At 34.2% G+C, this 20,240-nt stretch overlaps 1 protein-coding gene across 3 annotated transcripts in view; it reads left to right on the top strand.

The window, feature by feature from the left end:
- The window catches only part of IFT74 (intraflagellar transport 74), a 40,423-nt gene that overhangs the window by 18,461 nt on the left and 1,722 nt on the right, over nt 1–20,240 (top strand). For all 3 annotated transcript variants that reach the window (XM_068929062.1, XM_068929063.1, XM_068929064.1), the window contains exons 11-19: nt 879–1,022; nt 1,643–1,683; nt 3,861–3,940; nt 7,910–7,963; nt 10,021–10,118; nt 11,556–11,682; nt 15,212–15,375; nt 16,076–16,201; nt 18,682–18,742. In XM_068929062.1, the coding sequence (XP_068785163.1) occupies nt 879–1,022; nt 1,643–1,683; nt 3,861–3,940; nt 7,910–7,963; nt 10,021–10,118; nt 11,556–11,682; nt 15,212–15,375; nt 16,076–16,201; nt 18,682–18,742 (895 nt within the window). The remainder of the gene's footprint in view (nt 1–878; nt 1,023–1,642; nt 1,684–3,860; nt 3,941–7,909; nt 7,964–10,020; nt 10,119–11,555; nt 11,683–15,211; nt 15,376–16,075; nt 16,202–18,681; nt 18,743–20,240) is intronic.

The following is a 20,240-nucleotide window of genomic DNA, read 5'->3' as shown; positions in this document are numbered from 1 at the left end:
TAAAACGTGCAGTAGAAAAAAAATCTTTTTCAGATACTGTAGGATCATGCTGTAGAATATAGTGGCAAAGGTGCTGCTCATATTTTCCACGAACAGTTTATAATCAGTTGAGTGTAGAAGTTATTTTTGCTAGATGTCAGGTACAAAAGTTTGATGCAATGAAGTTTCCTAGTTTTAGTTACTCATGTGATTGTTAAATGTTCCTTTGGCATTTGACTTAATAGCAGTTATTCTCTGAAGATAAACATGAAATTATCATTCACAGCTTTCCTGAGGAGTTGTGAGACCTAATTTCTCTGTATGATTTCAGCTTTTTAGTATGTGTGAGAAGGATTTTACTGTTCCATGTTCCATTTGAAAAGGAACTGACATTTCAAACACAAAGTGGTACCTGACTGAGAAATTTTTTCTGTTACAGACATGCATAAACCCAAGTTTCTAACATGCTGCCGCTTTGCTAGAATGGGAGAAAATTTCTTGTATTGAGTCTCTTAGGCAAAAGTGGATCCATGAGCTGAAACGTACAGTCATGTACATCTTAAGAAAGCATTTTTTCTGAATACTAGTATATACTTTTTGTAGTCCTTTTGAATATTGGGTGATCTGCTAGAAATGGTGAAGAAAATCTACTCAGAAAATTGGCTTGAGGATGGATTTGTAAAGCTGAATGGGAATGAATGGAATATGCCATTCCAGAAAAGGCAGTAGTGAGGTTATAGAGAATAAGGATGTTACTTTATACCGGGTTTTTTGTACTGTTTGTAACAAATAAGCTTTTTTCAATATATAGATAAATGTTGCTCAACTAAAGCATAATTTCTGCAGTATTCTTGCCAAGTGGAAACTGCAGCTGAACACGTGTTTACTTTTCCCAACAGGAAATAGCACACTCCCAGGTGAAGCAGGAGGCTGTGAAGTTGTATGAAAAGCTCCATGAGCTTGAGGAACATCGAAATCAAATGATTACTGAGGACAAGAACATGGGTTCTCCACAGGAAGAAAGAGAGAGATTGCTAAAGCAGGCAAGAACCTGAAATGATTTCTTTTAAAGCTTTCTGTGTTATGCTGTTATAAGGGATGGTAATATTTGAAAATATTTATTTTTCAATCTTGCCCTTAATGGTTCTCTCAGATGCACAAATCAGTTGAAATTGACTACAGTTAATGGATTCACTGGAAGGGATATTTCTGGTTGAGCCAAAACAAAATTGGCAGTAAGCTTCTCAATTAGGTGACCTATTCCAATTTATCAGTCATGTTGGAATAGGAAAATTAGATTGATCTGGTTTAACAGTAACATAAGCCCAGATAGTGTCCTTTGGGGATAGTGAGCAGATGTACTAATTCAGGAGTAATATTGTTTGTTTGTGTGGGCCTATACCGTGTTGCCCAACAACCAGTATATACTATGCAGGTTGTTGGACTGAAAACACTAATTACTGTGTTCAAGTTTTAAATACGTATTGAGAAAGAAGGAGAGCATTTGGAGGAGACAGCACTATTAAATATCACTTCTCTTCAGTGAAGAACTGTTGCAGAGCAATGTGAAAGCAAGTTTGTAATTTTCTATGATAAGTTTCTATTCCCTGTATTGATTTGTAAATTTTATTTCATATGTTAAGAAAGTTATACATTTTTATAGGTTAAAGAAGATAATCAAGAAATAGCAAGCATGGAAAGACAGTGAGTACTGCTATTGTGTTGTTGCTGCAAATTACATTTAGCTCCTAAAGACAGGTGAATTCCATCACATGTTTCTATGGACATTTAAAGTATCATCACATTTTCCAGCCTCATCTGATGCTAATCCTCCACAGAAAACAGAATATATCCTTCTATTTCAGCCACACCCATTCAAACACCAATAATTACCAGCTTTGCTTAGTAATGTAGGTAGATTTGTGCCGACATACTGAACCAAAAATGTGAAAATGTGAAGTTACAGTATGCATATTCCATTGTGCCAGCCCTTTTGTGGGAAGCGCAACCTCTGATTAAAGGATACTGGCTAGCAACTGGAAAGTGATAATATCTTAATTTGCCATAGCAGTCTTCTCAGTGAATAACTAGAATACTGAGGTAATAATTTAGACCTGGCAGGAGTATTTAAATAATTTCTAATGTGATAGACCATTTTTATGTCATTCCTAAATAGCTCATTAATTTCTAGATAAAATATCTGTAAGAGTTTTATCAGGTCTATTAGACTTTATAAACTCTGATGGTTGGAGAATCATTTTAAATGTAGCTAGTGTGCTCAGCTGGGATGTTTTCATTTTAGATTGTTTTCAGAAAGCATTTCCAAAATTCTGGAAACTGCATATATATAAATATTTGATATGTGTTATCCAATCTGGATGAACATGCATAAGTCAAAGTGGTCTGTAATACGTAGTTTCAAGTAAAATAGCAGTCAGAAGATAAGTAACTAAATTAAGAATGAAGTTTCCTCCTGAAGTTTTTTCATTTTTATTATCTTTTATTATCCCTATGTATACATTTTAATCCAGACCACTATGTTGCTTTGAAACAATAATTTCTGGTTTATTATGGCAGTAAGGCAAAATACATTGGTAAACCACTGGAGCACACTTCATTGTTATGAGGGTTACAAGGCCAGACAAGTCAAGAAAAATTGATTTTACTGTGTTTTGAGAAAATTATTTTTTCACAGATTAAAGTGCATTTTAAGTGTTTTTCTAACTTTGGAAAACAAGGCCTTCTGTCTTATGTACCCCAAACCAAAAATTAAAAACAGTAGTGTTCCTTCAACTCCGCTGTTTGTTTTAAAAGACCACTAGAAATGAATAATTGTTCGGATGGATTGTTGAGATCTGCATAATAGGAGACCTCCTATTCTTAGGAACATGCCCTAAGAAGATAAATTGTTAATAGTATTGACATAAACTTCCTTAAGGTAGAAAAACACATTCACGCGTAAGAGCTGTTCGTCTGCGACATCCATAAATGTGAACTTACCTTACACTGCACTCACATTTTGGAGTGTTTAGTTGTTCTATTTTGTCACAATCTAATGAAGTTACTTACTAAAAATTCAATTATAAAGAGCAGCTGAGTATTCCTTCCTGATTCATGGGTACCACATCTTTCTGACAATTGCCAGAAGCTCTGGTTAATGTCATAATGAACAGTGCTATATTACAAGGGGGATAGAGTAATACAATGTTTATATGATTTTAAATCTTCTGATTTTTCCATCTTTACAGAAAAAAACAGATAATTTCTGAAATCTTCTAGAAAAAAATTTTGCACTCTTTTAAACAATATCTCCAACTGTGATCATTTGATTATTTTTAACTGCATTGACATCTTTTGATTGGCTAATAGGTTGCTTAAAAGGATTCTTGATAAGAAACAATAACAGATAATTGTATTTTAGAGTTTACCAAAAAATTTTTTTCAGGTAATTTCATTTCTCATTTGATTGATTATGCAACATAGTGTTCCACTGGGAAATTTCTTAACTAGTTTTAGTGACTATATGGGTAATTTTACTGAAAAACAGTTTCTTGTTAATAGTTTGCTGATTATATTGTACTTCTGCAAAGCTGTGTAAGAACCAGAAGAGGGACCAATTGAGTAAGATAAGAGCAAATACTGATGATTCATAAAGGAAATGTTTTTTAGTAAAAGAGCAGCAGTAGTTATATTTAGTACGTATAGGAACTAAAGTGACTGGTACTTTACATATAACAGTTAATAACAGTAATCTTCCTAATATTTTATTATTGGTAAAATTAGGCTTGCTATTTTTATTCTGAACCTTCTCTTCGTTGCTCTCGAAAAATATAAATATTTTACAACTCTTTTTAACTTCAGTTTTCATTTTCTTTTATTAGGCTGACAGAAGTAAAAGAAAAGACAAACCATTTCAGAAAAGTCATTCAACGCCTTGATATGGATCTGGAGGATCATCAAGGTAATATCAGTAGCTTTCTAGCAGATGACATAAAACAGATAGGAAAAAAACACTCTCTCTTTGGATGTGAGAACTGCAAGTACCCATACTCAGATTTGAGTTTCATCGGATTTGTACTAATTAAGAAAAATAATGTACAAATACTACAGCTATCTAGTTTTCTGTCCCAGTTTTATTTTCAGAACTCTTTGAGAAATAAAAGTCCTTCTTACTGCAGAATTGTAGAACCAACTCAGCTTTTAAAAAAGCTTTTATTTATTTTATCCTTTATATGATCTGAAATATTATCAGTGAATGTGGAATTGGGAATGTTTACTGATAATAATAATTAAAGAAGACAAAATTCAATTCTTTTATCATCTTTCTTTGAAATTTCTTGTGTTAATCTTTGCCAGGAGTTTTGGGAGCAGCCTAGAAATGGAATGAGCTTGGAAACTTTTCTCCAGCAAATATCTGCTGTAGTATGTTAGACTAGGTTAGGATTGGATTTGTTCTAGTAGTGGAAATTACTACTTTGGAGAAAATAGATTAGATTAAGTATTAGCCCTCAACAGTTGTGGAAGACTCTGTTTAAAATGAAAGTCAATCCCAAGAGAAACCTTCTAGAGATAAGAAATTCTCTTTAGACAAGAGTTATATAAATATGCATATATTCTGGAAAACTCTGTAACAAATTACTTAAATTTTATAGCACCAATATACTAATGTGTTTGTGACCTTTTGCTTTCTACCTTTTCCTTTCATGTGAGACACAGCGTAAAATATAACTGTGAATTTCTTCAAAGTGGACAAATATTTTTGAAATTGACCTTAAACAAATGCTTGATCTTTTTATTTCTCTTCTTGTTGCTTAAATTACAATCTATTCCGTGTTTCTTCAGATATGTCATTATTTTTTTGCAAATAATTTATTAAAGCTGTTTTGCTAGCTCTCTTGTTTCCAGATAATATAATTTCCAACTCTACTATTTTACTTTTATTTTTCTTTTTCATTTGGTGTGCAACATTTTTTTTGTATCTTTGGAGAAATGCAGAAGGTAAGAAATGAGTTGCCTTTTGTAGTTTAAACTTAGGTTTAGATACGCAGGCATTTGTTACTTACATCTTCCTTACATCTGTGCTGCTGTCACCATTTTAGAAAAAGATCTCTATTGAAAAGGAGTGTTTGAAGTACATGCAGAGGAACAGCACGTACTTTCTGTCAACAAGTGAGGAACAGTCGGGATATGCAGAAAAAGCCACCCCATAAACTTACCTAGAAGTCTGCATTGAACCGGAGTTTGTTTGTCACTGTGGTGTAGGAGAAATAGTTTTTAGGGCACATCTATTATGAACTGCAAATAGATCTAGCTCATAAACAGGTTCCCTCTGGCCTTTTACTTTTGCAATAAAAGAAATAGAGCATAATCAAATGCCTTTTTTTATGCCTACAAAAGTTGCAATATGTTGGAGCGTGAGAACATCTTTCTGTGTTTGACTGAACTGCTGTTGAAGTGTTCATACGAACCATTAGTTATAGCGATCTGAATTTTCTTTTATCCGTGTTTATGCAGAGTGAATGCAGTGCCTACAACACTTAACATATTTGTGGAATCTAATTAACATGCCTAACTTGATTGTGTACCTGAGTGCTTTCTGTAGCAATATAAAGAATAACAGAATCATGTATAAAGACCTTTCTCAAATCAGTAGCAGAAATAATATTTCTTTTATGCTGAGGAACACTTCTGGTCCTCTGTCCTCTTCTTTGTGAGTCTTTTGAATTGACATGGTTCTTAACAAGAAAGGATGGCCAACCCGTATTTCTGAGGTGAAAGCAGGTCTTATGCTCAATTAAATAATACAATCAGCAATTGGGCCTGTCCTGTGTGAATCTGTGACCAAGCTGAAGTCCAGTCTGGGAGGAAGCAAGTTAGCCAGGGCTACAGAGTTTGACCTCGCTAGATTGTCTGTCCCACAGTGGAACAACAGGACTTCTGATGAGCTATTGTCATTTCTCCTTTGCGAACCAATACCTCTTCCTAACTCTGTATTGTATATAATAATTGTCCTGTGATTCTCAATTTCTGAAGACTGTTGTACACAGTTCATATATCAGATATGTCTCTCTGTTAAAGAGCTGCTTAAGTGAGATTTTTAGTGGGACCTGTCCTAAGGGCAGAAGTGAAGTAGTGCTATCCTGGAGAATTATGAAAACAAGCACTGATTTTTCACGCTGATTGAAACATAGGAGAAATAATGTATACCAAATTCCCAAATTCCCATTGAATTTTTCAATTACTTTCTGACAAACAGTTGATATAATATACAAGGAATAAAGGAGGTATCTGTAAAGATTAGCTTTTGGCACTGAAAGCTAAGCTCCCAACACTCCCTCATTCGTGAATGAACAAAAAATATATGAGAGGGCCATTCATACTTCTGCTTTAACTCAGTATCTCAGGGAGTCCTCAAGATTACAGCTATCCTCCCTCCTCTACTATCAACTTACTTCTGGCTCAGTATTTAAACTACATATCACAAAGCATTCACAACATTTCAGCCTCAAAAATTTTGTAGTTAAATTGGACAAAAATTACAACTAATCAATTTTTTGAATATTTCAATATGAATACTTCAGTAGTAGGAACAGAAATATCAAAAATAAACAGATCATAAATAGAAACAATTTTTTTTAGTTTTCACTTACAAAAATCTGAAGAAGTAAATAACTCACCAAGTTATTGTATGTGATTCATGTATTAGAAGATACTTTTAAATGATTAGTCAAAATGGAAATGCACTTACGGTGAAATAGACTTAACGCTTTAAAAATTACATGAACGGTTAAAATATTGGTAAAATAATTTCAAAGAGCACTGCTCTATAAAGACATTTTAAAGGTTGCAGTCTTTAATTTAAATAGCTATTTCCTTAAACACCTGCCAGAGCATGTAGCTCCCTCTTTCACAACTCACTATAATTAGACTTTTTAAGAGCAGAACAGATTTTTGAGTTGTAAGTATTGAAGACCTGCCTTACAAAATGAAAGGGAGCAAGGAACAGAACCACAGCTGCAAGGAAGCTGGAGCAAAATGACAGTCCCCTCAGGCCCCTTGACATTCTTATTGTTTGTATGTACTAGATAAAAAGGAAAGCAGGAGGATGTAGAAATAAAGAGACATGGAGAGAATATGCTTACTCTTTTATACACACTTTATTCTTTTTCTTTGTATTCCTTAAAGTTAAAAGCATGTGAAATTTAATCAATGACCAAGACGCGAACAATTAAAAAAGAGATGTTCACAACTTAAGATTACTGCATTTAAAGATGGACTGAATTGTATGCTGTATGGTATTCATTACTCCTAATACCACTGTAAAGAATGTTCTGGAGATCTGCTCTTCAGCATAAGTGCAGAAAGCTTTCTTTGCCTTCTATTTTTTTATTCCAGTGCTTGTTCAGTTTTCCAGCTTATTTCTGTGTGAATGTCACATTATTGCTTACTAGCTGCATATCCTTATAAAGTCCATTAAACTATGAAATAGTGCTGTTGAAATGGTCCACGTGTTGAACAGAACTGCAGAAAGTTTTAACTAACCATGGTGCCCAAATACGTGAATGCACTCTTCCTATATGGCTGTAATCACTTGACTTCAGAAAAATTCTGCCAGCTTTCTTTGTCCAAACAGTAAAATCCAATGATGCCCTGTTTGTGAACGCTATTACAACAGTATTTATCCTCCACTTATTTGTCAAAAATCCTGACCTCTTAAAGTTCTAAAATTACATTGAAGCTGATTTGTTAAGATAATTACCTTTTTTATATAAAAGTGTGACTTACAGTTAATTGAAATGACTATGGTAAATGACATGGAGTGCATCCTGTAGTTTGTAGGCGTGCAGAATTTGTAGATTTAAACTGACATTTTGTCAGGAATCTAGGACTAAGTCAATATCAAGTCAGCTTGATGTTACACTTCTTGCAGGAGAGGAAAATTGGAAATACAAGGAACTGAAGAAGAGAGAAGAAAGCATGGACAGTAAGTTGTCTAATATACGTTAATTAAGCCTAATTCCACTAAGAATTCCACTTGGATAGTTAAATCTCAGTTAATTTAGAGGTGAAAAGAGCTGATCTATTGATCATAGTGTGGGGTTTCTGTGATCTGATTTAGAGCTATATCAGAACAATAACAGGTAATTGGTATTTTAAGACTTACAGGGTATTTACAGGTGTTTGGAGCACCTTTCATGGCTTTGCATTAAACATTAAGCTTTTTAGGAAAACAGTTGCATTTTATGAAAGCAATGCTGAAATTAATTTTGTAATCAATTTAAATAAAAGATAAATAGAACCAGCTAATCAGGTCTAGTAAAAGCAAAGCTTTAAAATGAACAAGCATAGAGACCGCATAATGCTTTAAAATTAAAGTTGCTGATATTTACTTATTAAAGATGAGTGCTACTAAAGCTCCCTTCCCTATGAAAAGGTTTTTGTAGAGGTCTCAGCAGCAGCTAACACAGGACAAAAACAGAACTGTTTTTAAAAAATATCTTATTGCTAGTGCACTGTAATAGGAAGCTTACAACACTCAGCAAAAGGAGAAAATGATCAATAAATAGTGCCAAGAGCGCCCAAATATATAACACCTTTTTGTGAGTGTTCACTAAAAATATTGACTGTAATTTAGTGGCTAACACAGTAGCAAAAATAAAGCCTTAGCTGGGAGTAACAAAGGATGAATGACAGTACTTAGAGACGTTGTATTTTCAAATTACCTGATTTCCTAAACTTCATCAGAGAGCACTGATGCAGTTCCAGTGCTGTTTGAGGTTATCCCTGAGGGATTTGGGAGAATATGCAAGGATCTTGAAAATGGGAAAAGAAGAACCAGAGAATTATAGACCAATCTATAGACCATACTATAGCTTAGTATGAATTTCCAGAAAGATTCTGGAAGAAGTATTCAAACAAAAAAATTATAAACCTTATAGAAACGTGAAGATGAGGAAAGCTACCATTGATTTGTCAAGAACAAGCAGCTAATTTCCTTCTGTGACAGAAAAATAATATAGAATAAGGAGAAGCAGCAGATGACATGTATGCTGACATGAGTATATCTTCTGCTGCCGTCTCACGTGAAGTTGTTAGAAGCAAGCGAGGGAAACATGGTCCGTTATTAAGCATTTCATGGAAAAATCAATAATTATAAAGGATACACTGTCAAAATAAAAGGATGTGTTGAATGGAGTGTTGCAGTCTATGTGGAGTATTTAGGTTAGTAAATATTTTTATTAACCTATTGGATGATGGAAGAGAGAGTGTGCTTCTGTGTATATGAGCCATATTCCAGGAGGAGACCCAGCAGGTGAGAGATGATGGTAATTTATAGCCATGGGTGGAATCTTCATGGACCTCTAACATTTGTGATGTGTCCAGCATCTTCTTCAGTATATGTATCACCAGAAATTCAGTTCAGGATGCTTAGGAGACAAATGCAGAGTGCATAACACCAGTACATGCTGCCTTGTGGGACACATACTAGAATGAATGTAAAAGTAAAGTGATGAGAGAAAAGAAGCAAAGGGAAATTGTATGGTAAGAAAGAGGTGATACAAGGTGATTATCAATCTCGGAACCCAAGCGGTGATTTAGTCCAAGCTATTAGAGGTAGTGAAGTTATGTTTCCTTTATTTAGTAGCCCAGTTTGGTAGTTTTCAGAAGAATGAAGACCAGCAGCTGCTGGGACAAGCATTCAGAAGGAGTATTAGAAATGATGATGACGGTGATGAAGCTCTTTGCTTTCCCATTGAACGGCAACTCCTCAACTAAACAATATCCAAGAGGGTGCCCACCTCATTTCATTAATCAGTCAAATATATATCTCTGGAAAATTTTTCGTGTCTGTCATTCCAACCCATAATTTGACAAGTTTCAAGGTCTCTGCCACCAGTCTTTTAAATAAACTATTCATCTGGCAGTCTGTATGAAATTGTATAAGTTACCAATTTAATACAGTTTTAGGTAAGAACCACCAGGGCTTGTGCTGTGCCCGTATAAACAGCAGCCTCCTTTATCTTGTTTGTGGATCTCTAGATTTTCTTGAGACTTTTGAAGAGGTGAAGACCCAGGAACTGGAAAGAAAGGCCCAAACAGAAGCCAATATTATTGCACTCTTGGAGCACTCAAGTAGGGTAAGTGCATTTCCTTCCTGCTGTGGTCAATTAGGAATTTAGAACCACAGAACAGGGAACTGAAGCGATAAGCAGGAAGATGGTGTTTACGTATTATCTAGTATGTATTTACATAATAAACTTTAACAAGATTAAAGAGATACCACTTACAGTTGTAAGGAAAAAAAGGATTTATTTAATTTCTCGTTATTTCTCAGGATTTTGAAAATTAGATGACAACAATAAAGGAAATGCCTGTATCATTACTGTAACTCATTGTCATTGCGGTAATGAACAGCATTACAGTCATGCTAAAACAATTCAGGGTACTGCAAATGAAACTATTGTTTTTGCAATATTTTGCTTATACAAAATCTCATTTAATGGGTATTCTGTAACCTCTATTAGGTAACTGATAGTATTCCACTTATCCTCCTGATCTATTAAAATTATGCCTGGAGTATGCTCCGGTGTAATATTTAACATAAATACTTTAAATTTTATTTGCATTTGCAGTCTTTGCCGTTTTTTGCCCTTACAAAATATTTTCCCTTGTAACATTTTTAGTTCCTCTTAATTTATTTTTTTTTAGCATAAAAATGTTTCAACAGCGCAATGTTTTGACTGAATAATCATTTTAAGGGTCTCCTGCACTATTTTAGTATGACGTACTATAAGATGTATCTTACATAATGACACAGAATCACACAGATTAGTTGAGGTTGGATGGCACCTGTGGAGATTATCTAGTCCTCCCTGCACAAGCAGGGTCAGGTACAGCAGGTTACGCAAGACTGTGTCCAGGCAGTTTTGGAATATCCCCAAGGGTAGAGGCTCCACAGTCTATCTGAGAAGTGTTTGATCACTTTCACAGCAAAGAAGTGTTTTTTCCATATTTAGATGGAATTTCCCGTGTTTCAGTTTGTGCCCACTGCCACTCATCCTGTCACTGGGCACCACCAAGAAGATTCTGACCCCATCCTCTTGATACCCTCCTATCACACATTTATAAACGTCTGTACAGTCTTCTCAGAGCTTGCTCTTTTCCAAGTTGAACAGTCTCAGCTCTCTCAGCCTCTCCTCATATGACGCACGCTCCAGTCCCTTAATCATCTCTGTGGCCCTTTGCTGGACTTGCTCCAATATGTCCATGTCTTTCCTCTACTGAGGAGCCTAGAATTGGACACAGCACTCCAGGTGACACTTGCTTTAAATGAGATGGGTATGGCGACAGAGTTTGTCCTTATCTTAATTTGTTTGTCTTCACTAGCATGTCAGTATATCTTTTATCAAATTAAATTTAAATCATTTCAGACTATTGACAGTATTTTCAATCTTTGTAGTAGAAGAGCCAAATAATAGATAATGTAGTAGGAGAGTTTCTTTCTTGCTTATCGGTTAGCATTCATAGTTTTCAAAAATACAAAACGTTTCATTATTGTTATTGGTAACATACAGAATGTGAATCGAATGAAACAAATTTCATCTGTTACCAATCAAGAACTGAAGATTATGCAGGAAGACCTCTCTTTCAAATCAACTGAAATGCAGAAATCACAGAGCACTGCTAAGAATCTGAGTACAGGTGAGATGAGCAATGAATTTTCAAATTAATTCCTTTAAAAATCTTAGATTACCCGAGTTGTTATAAGAAAATATAATGTCGGTGATCTCCGAACATTAAAATAGAGTGACAAGTTGACCATTTGAAACTATTATGAATAACAAATTATGTATATTCCTGATAAGTATATTTCCCTTACTATTATGAGTAAATGATTAGGTTACTTGCACAGATATGTTATATAAGTATATTTTAACACAGACGTGTAATGTTCACTGAGCTAGAAGTTTGATTTTATTAGTATTCACTTCAAAGTAAAAGTTATTCACAGTTTTAAAATAACGTTTAATAAACAGAATAATAATAAACAGCTGTATAGTTAAGTAACCGTATATATATTTGTAAGTGTAGTTCTTAGTATCATTTACAGTTTGTGCTTTTCTAAAAGGGTGCGTGCCGTGTGACAGTAGCTGACAACTACAATGTGAATAGTCCTAAGGATTAAATTCTCAGTCTTGATTCTGCAAAGCAAATATCCATGTTAAATTCGTTTTGCGAATGCTCAAACACTTAATTTTTAAGTCTAAGAGTTTGCAGTTTCTTGCCTGTAATTCTAAAAAGCAGACAATATTTTTCTTTCATTCCGTAACAGGTATCTATTTAGTTTTTCAGTTGCACTGTTTATAATGCAATTGTTCGCATAATTCTAAACCTTTGCCAGTATCATTATTGGTTCAGCAAGCTTTTCCTTGTTTATTTGACTGAAAGGAAGGGGGAGGAACGAAGGACCATAAATCTTCTTGTTAGAATACTGTTATGTGCTGTACTTGGTAGTAATTTTCAAAATAGAAGCCTATGGTGTGACTTTAAAATAGTTATGTGCAAATAAGCAGTTGTTACGCACAAAATGCTACTGAAATTAATTGTTCTGTTGTGCAGTTGTGCACAGTAAGTTGTGCACTTACTTGTTTGCAAATGTGCATTTTGCAGTTGTAAATTAGTATAAAAAGCTAGGTCTTGCATTACAAGTTCAAATGTGATTTTTTTGTTCTTCGGTATGAGCATCAGTCCTTACTATTTTACAGTAGAAGAATATACTGGAAGCACATTGCAGTATAGAGACATTATTGAAAGATGTAGCTCTTTCTTGGCAAGGGGAGAGGAAGAACTTAAGCTATATAATTTTCCGCAGATAATTTAAGTGATTCGTAAGTAAAATTCCTAAAGCTAGGAGTCACAGGTACTGTAGTAAACAACTTTAGATTTTTTTAAAAATACAGCAAATATTCAGTTTCCACAGTTGAAGCACTTCCTAACTCTTGAATTATAGCACAGTCATCTTCAGGATTCTTTTATTGTGATTAAAATCTGGATTTCCGTATTTTCTTGCTGTAATAATGTATAAAAAGTGGAGTCCTTTAAAGAAAAACAGCAAAAAAGAAAAGGAAACTATGAAGAGTAAACAGAAGTGCTGATGGCATAATTTCCCAAAAACATTTCCCTGGGTCACAGCAGTTTTGTCTCAGAGTTTGCTACTGAGTATACACTGCCTGCTAGATGCTGCAACCTCGTGGCATATCAGAAGGAACTGGGCTGCATCCTCTTCCTGTCTCTTCCCCTAGAGAAGTTTTGAATTTATTTGTTTATTCATTTCTTTTTCAATGAAGCTATTGCTGAAGGGGTGAAGGTAAAATTCACCCTCTCCAGTTTCTTCCCTTTTCTCTAGAAAGCGTGACTGTATAGCTCATTTCTGTCTCGCTACAGTTTTTATCAGTATGTGGATAGAAGAGTCAAAGAATCTGTTCTGTTCAGAGAATCTATTCCTTTTGGCTTACATATTATTTTAAAATAACAATAATATTAATGTTAGAATAACAATAATATTAAAAGCAAAAACACTGTGATAAGGTGTAAATCTTTAAGAAAATTGAAAGTTGTTTTTGCAGCCATTTCCCTCTGATTTTTCTTTTTAATTTTAGAATTTTATTATTCATTGCTTTTATTGCTAAAGACCTAATTTATCAAGGTTCTTGATCATTCTCTTCAAATGGCGGTGCTCTAGGAACAAAAGAAGTAGAGCCCAGGTCTGTTCAGTCCTGTTCTAGGATCTGGCATTGACAAATTTCAGCCACTTCAGAGTGAAATTATGGGTGGTTAGAAAATACTCAGATAACAAGAAAAGTGTCGTCTTAAGCCATTTATGAACAAAGGCAGCCTAAATATTGAATCACAGAAAAGTAATACAGTTCCAAACCTTATATTTTTAAATGCTTCCTTTTACAGATATGGAAATTTGTAGTGTCTATGTAAATGCTCTTTACACATGCAGACCCTTTAAGTCTTAACCTTAATGGAAATTCGTTCCTCAGAATAAGTACATATTGTACAAAAAACATTTGCTTTTTGCTTTTTTTTTTTTTTTGAGATTCCTAAAGACACCACTAAAACACTCTATAATAAGTCAAAAATGTTAGTAAATACCAATATTTCATTCTCAAAAATGAGTATGTAGCATAAATACACAAGAGAAATAAGTACCAAATAGGTACCAAAATGTTGTTATGATAGGGTCATGATCAGGTAGGATTTTCCCAAATAATAAACCATATCCACATTTTCTGGAAAGGTGAATTTCTCTCTGTCTCTGTGTCTCTGTCTGTCTCTCTGTCTCTCTCTCGCGCGTGCACCCACACACACATATCCACTCCCTTCTGCCTCAAAGGTCTCTACTGCCATGATTAACTCGGGGGACTGAGTGTGTGAGTATCATGTACAGTCTGTGCCCTGAGAGAAGTTCCTTTGTGTGATCTCATCATTTCCAATAGCCTACTTGTTACTTTAAAGTGTAGAAAGAAACCTCAGGAACCAAATCATGCGCTGGAAATGTGTTATTTGATTAATTGTTCTCACTTATATACAGCACTGAAACATAAGGCTATTTAGCCATGTGTTTAAACATTCAGGATCATGAAGAAAATAAAAAAATGAGACCTAGAGTTTGGAAAACCATCCACAGTTTTTTTTTTCCTTGTTTTTTCTTTTACATAGTCAATATTTAAAGAAAAATTCTCTATAAATTTACTCTCATAAAACCAAGACTTACCATAAAAAGTAACTGAGTAAAGAAATAAAAATAAACATGACATTAAAAATCTAACAAAAATAAATTTATTCCTAGTCTGCATTATTTCAATCAGCATTTTGTAAAGGATTGCTGCTGCTTTAAAACTTGAAATTGACTGACAGTATAAACAATCCCGACAATAGGAGTGTCACACTGTGGTGTATGAAATTACCGCATGTTTGCATTATTCTTCACTTACAGAGTATAATACAGTACTTGTAATACAGGTGTCTAACAGATGGGGAGGCTGTGAAGGAGATGAAGAGGTTCACTTCATTCACATTAACATTCCCACAGATGTCAAAGTTAAAACGAGATGCAGAAGCTGTTTATATTGCTTTTGTGCAGATAATCCCTTGTACATTGGGTAACATATTGTAACATAAAAAGTATTGATATTTAGAGTTTGTGTATCTTGTGATCTAGAGAGTCAAAGACTGCAGATGGATCTGCAGAAGATGGAACTCTTGGAAGGCAAGATGGTTGATGAACTGGCTTCTCTTAAAGACAAAATTGAACAAACTAAAAAGGACTTGGAAATCTATAATAATTTGCCTGCTCTGAAAGCAGCAGGAGAAGAGAAGAAAAAGGTAATAACAGGACTGAAACCTAGAATTATGCAGAAGATGTGGGTTTTGTGTGTTTTTCCAACACTTACTATAGGGGAATCCAGGTCTGTGTCTGGGAATCATGGCTGGTAACTGAAAACTGGCTTACGCATCAGTACACGTGAATCCAAATGCTTCTTTTTTGTATATATGACTTAATACCTGGGCACATGTGCCAGGCTATCAGTTGGGCACTTTAGTATAACTTCCTTCCACAGAATTTTCCACAAAATTTTGCTTTACTGACCCATCTGACCTTTTCTGCTGTAACTTAAACTACCAATAAGCTTGAATTGGGCAATATAAATCTAATCACAGAACCCAAACAAAAAGAAAAATCTGTCATGCGTATCCTTAATTTGCTCTAAGTCAAACTCCAGCTAAAGCACTTATTTGACATGTGATAAATTTCCCACAAACTCTTAACATCAGAGTTCACGCTTGTGTGATATAGTAAGGTCTGGGCTACAACTTTGCCATAACTATTGAATATTATCTTTGGGTTAGAGAAAGCACTGTTAGAGAAATGCTGTATGGGTTCTTTAGGTAAATGGTAGTGTTCAAAGAGGAAGAAAGAGTAGCATCTTGAGAGTGGTATTAGAATAATTTCTATTTAGCCTGCAGAAAATGGATGGACTCATCCGTTAATCTTTTTGTGTGTGTTTTTTTTTTGCCTAACTAGAAACTCCAGGATGACAAAATAAAATTGACAAAACGTAGTCGTGCTTTCAAGAAAATAATGGAATGCTTGAATACAGAGTATGAGACTCTAAAGAAACAGCTGCAAGAGAATGAGACTCATTCTCAGGTATTGCTCAAGACACGTTATGTCTTCAGTTGTTGTTGTCCTGGTTTCACTCTTCTCATGTGCATAAAGCATTGTGTGAACTGAATCAGTTAATTCCATCTGAGTGAGTTTTCAAAGTTATGTGGTGTGCATACACATCCAAATTTTCTGCATTCAAATCGAATATAATGTCAAGCCAAGCAATTTATATTTAGTTTTGAATTTCAAAATTGCTGAGTGCAGATCTTTTTGAGCTTAAAAATTGTGAAAACCGTTTAAGTGTTTGCATTACTTTTACACAGAACTATTCCTCCTTTTCCCTTCAATCTTATTGGGATTGCTTGAGAAGTTTTCAGGACCAAGAAGGAAAGAAACTACTGGAAAAAAAGCTCACAATTAGTTTGATAAGATCACTTTTGCTTTTAAATTTGTGATAATAAGTTCCTGCTTTGCAACCTGTACTACAATTTCTTTTCTCCTTTTTCAATCCTTTCTCTCCCTATAGACCAATGAGTTTTAGGGTTCATTTGGGCTTTTTTAATCCCATTTAACTTTGGTGTATGAGTACATTTACATTTACAGTTCAAGAGTGAATCAGGAGGGTAGATGTTTATCGAGTCTAGAGCAGCATTGATTCTTCCAGTATAATAAATTGCTGTCATTTTGGCAACAGAACTTCCCAGTCAAATATTTAAGTATGTATGCGCAGAGGGAAACAGGTTAAACTTGAAATAAGCTGGACCAACAGAGGAATTGATTCATTTATTTGCTCTTCGTTTTTATTATTTGAGGTTATGGAGATCTTGGTCCCTTATCTCAGAAGCATTACTTTTTCTAGTTCAGTTGCAAGGTGAAGGTGATATTTGTACTTATTTAAGATAACTTGGTTCTGGAGTGAACTTTATGGATGAGAAGAGTAAGAGCAAGTGTGCATACTTCTGAATGAGATACATATTCGCTCATGTTATGCGAATTTTTGTGGAGTAACTGAGGTGATGATAGAAATCTCCAAAGACTCATGCCATAGTCTGTAAGTCTTCATGCAAGATCAGATTCTCGTTCATAGAGATTATGTAAATCAGACTCCCAATCAGTGTTAAGATATTTGCCTAATAATGCTAAAAGTTTCTACATAAAGGTAACTAACACGTTTATTCATTTCATTAAGCTGTGGCAATTCTATTTCAGTGTGTGCAAAAAAGGTTTTTTTTTTTCTTTGCTTTTTATGTAATCCTTTTAAAAGCTTAGCATGAATAAAACTATGGTCCTAAACCACCTAATTAGCTGACATGTCCCCAAGCATTTTGAAATGTAGAGAGAGTGCACATCCTAAGTTAGGTCTTAAATGATTGAAAACAATGATTTTACAGGCAATTAACTGTATGATGTGTGGCCCTCAAGGAGTTACTAAAAAAAAAATCACTGAATAGGTCCTTTACCCTGTATCAAAAGTATTTTAAATCTGGGTGCCTTTACTAGCTGTATTGCGCATAGCAACATCCACAAAGAATGCAGTAAAAGTCATAATTGGTCAGAAATATCTTATCATGCAAATAAATGGCTGCCATATTTGTTGTGAAACAGTACACTATGTAACTGAATATCCCTTATAAAATCTATTTTGTATAAAGTAGCAAGTATTTTCATATCTTCTGGTTTAGGAATAAAATTTCAAGTAAAGTAAAATATAGCAATATTGTTCTAAAATATTACTGTGATTTCCATTGAAAATTTAGTTTCAGAATGATTTTCATCTTTTATATTTAAAAATAACATGTACATATCTTGAAAAGCGAAATCATGAACAGTAGCATCAGAAAAAACAATTTAATGTTATAAAATTGTATTGTGAGGAAGCAGCCATCGATATAATGTCCACATTAGTTTCCTGTTGATGCTGAAAAAATTGAAGAAGTGCCAACAGTTAATCCAAACTCCTACAATCTTCTCACTGCAGCTCTCTTCTTATCACAGCTTCTGGCATCAGACAGGAAACTTAACTATGGAAGTAAGGAAGTTTCTTCTGTATAGCTGAGAGTCCAAGACAGTGTCAGGAAATATTGTATCTTTGGTGATTTTAAGTCTTACTGATTTTAAGAAGAGATCATTTAAATGATATAAGTATAATGAAAATCATATCACCCTCCAGTGTTTATCTTTTTACCTTTGATGTGCTTACATGTTTCTCCACATGACAACAATCTCAAATACTCATATTTTTTCCATGTACCATTGCAGTTACATGCCATATTTCTACATACATAGCAAAAAAGTACCTACATGAAATGATAAATTATGCATGAATTGGTTGTTGACAGCTTTAAAAACGGCTTTCCCAGTATTTATCATTTCTAGTTTTCTTGTGGAATAACCTTGACCTTACCAGTAGATAGAATGCAGCGTACTGAAATATGAGTTTGGGAAGATTTCTTATATTAAGTAGGTGTGTAATAATGATTTTCAGTTTTGGCTCTTACTAAAGTCTCTTTTTGTGTTTTCAGCTTACAAATTTGGAGAGGAAGTGGCAGCACCATGAGCAAAATAACTTTATGATGAAGGAATGTATCCTTTTATTTAAGAAATACTGTGAAATTCACACACAGTAGTAATTAAGGAAGAAGTCTATTTCCTCTACCAGCACAAGACAGGACAGAATGGGAAGCAGGAGACAGGGGAGGAGGGGAAAAAAGCAATACTTTGCAAATACCGGTTTCACCTAGTAGGTATTATATATGATGAAACTTGCTTCTTTAGTCTGAAACAATTTTAATCCCATTTAAAGAATGGGATTTGTCTTTACAGTCCAGATTTTTTACTGTCGAGTCAGTTTTGCCATTAGGTTTCATACCTGTTCAAAGATTATCCTTATGTCTATCCGTTCTTACCTCAAATTATCCAGCAAGAGTAGTATTGTTTGAAAATGTATATGGCATGGTGACTTTGCCTGATATTTTGCCGTTGCAAAGCACAATAAATATCAACAATGAAAAAGAAAAACAATCTATTTTATGCATTTTTATGTATTTCTTGTTAAATAAAAGAGGATTTGAATACTAGAGAGAAAAATTTGGAATAAATCTAGTCAGATATGACAAGGAGAGTCTTTAACTGCAGAATCAACTAGGATGGGGGAACTGTGATGTTATTTTCTCATTATATGATGTTAATTGAAGAGGTACTTTCCACAATCTCCCCCACTAATCACATAAGATTTTCCAAATTACCAGCAAAATCTTATTTGCTGCAAATGACTTTCATAAAATAGCTTTTTAAATTAACAAAAGTGGTCACGTTTCTAAGAGTTGGTGTACTTCTCATCGTGTACTGTTTACCATAATTCTTGTAGAGATCTGAGTAGGGTGTAGTGGTAAATTTCTTTTATTTTCCGGTGAGTATGAATTCACTGCAGTAAATTCCCCACTTTATTTTTGTCTTCTGGATCATCTTAATGAAATATCAAAGATACATAGAATCACTTTTTATAATTACAGAACAAATACATTAGAAAAGTAACAGCAAAACTAGACCATATTCATGTATTCACAACCCTACACCAATGCTGTGTGTTAAATAATGGACAGCGCTCAGAAAAAGACACATGAAGATATATTTCAGGCAATTCTATAGTACCTTAGCCCTCAGAAAAAGAGCTGAATATAGAATCTGCATAAACTATTATTTTTTTCATGTACAAAATATCACAATTCTTATGTTTCATAAGTGCTGTAATCCTTAAAAAAAAGACACTAATGAGAGTCTTGGACAAAGGCATATTCCTTTAGCAGTAGTGAATTTTTTTAATTTTTGTGTATGTGTATGTAACATATGTTACATATGTAACACATATGTATGCATACATCTCTCTCTCTCTCTCTCTCTCTCTCTCTCTTTTTCTCTCTTTCTCTCTCTCCATATCTATATTTGTGGAAAAATATATTTGTTCAATAATAAGCTGTTATACTTAAAAGTCTAATAGAATGAAGTAATTCAAGTGAAATAACCTGTTCTTTTTTTTCTTGAAAAAGAATCAACAATACACATTTGGATTATTCTTTGTATG

Source organism: Struthio camelus, chromosome Z, assembly GCF_040807025.1.
Source record: "Struthio camelus isolate bStrCam1 chromosome Z, bStrCam1.hap1, whole genome shotgun sequence".
NCBI lineage: Eukaryota > Metazoa > Chordata > Aves > Struthioniformes > Struthionidae > Struthio > Struthio camelus.
The sequence above is the reverse complement of the archived record's forward strand: the minus strand, read 5'-3'. Positions and strand labels throughout refer to the sequence as shown.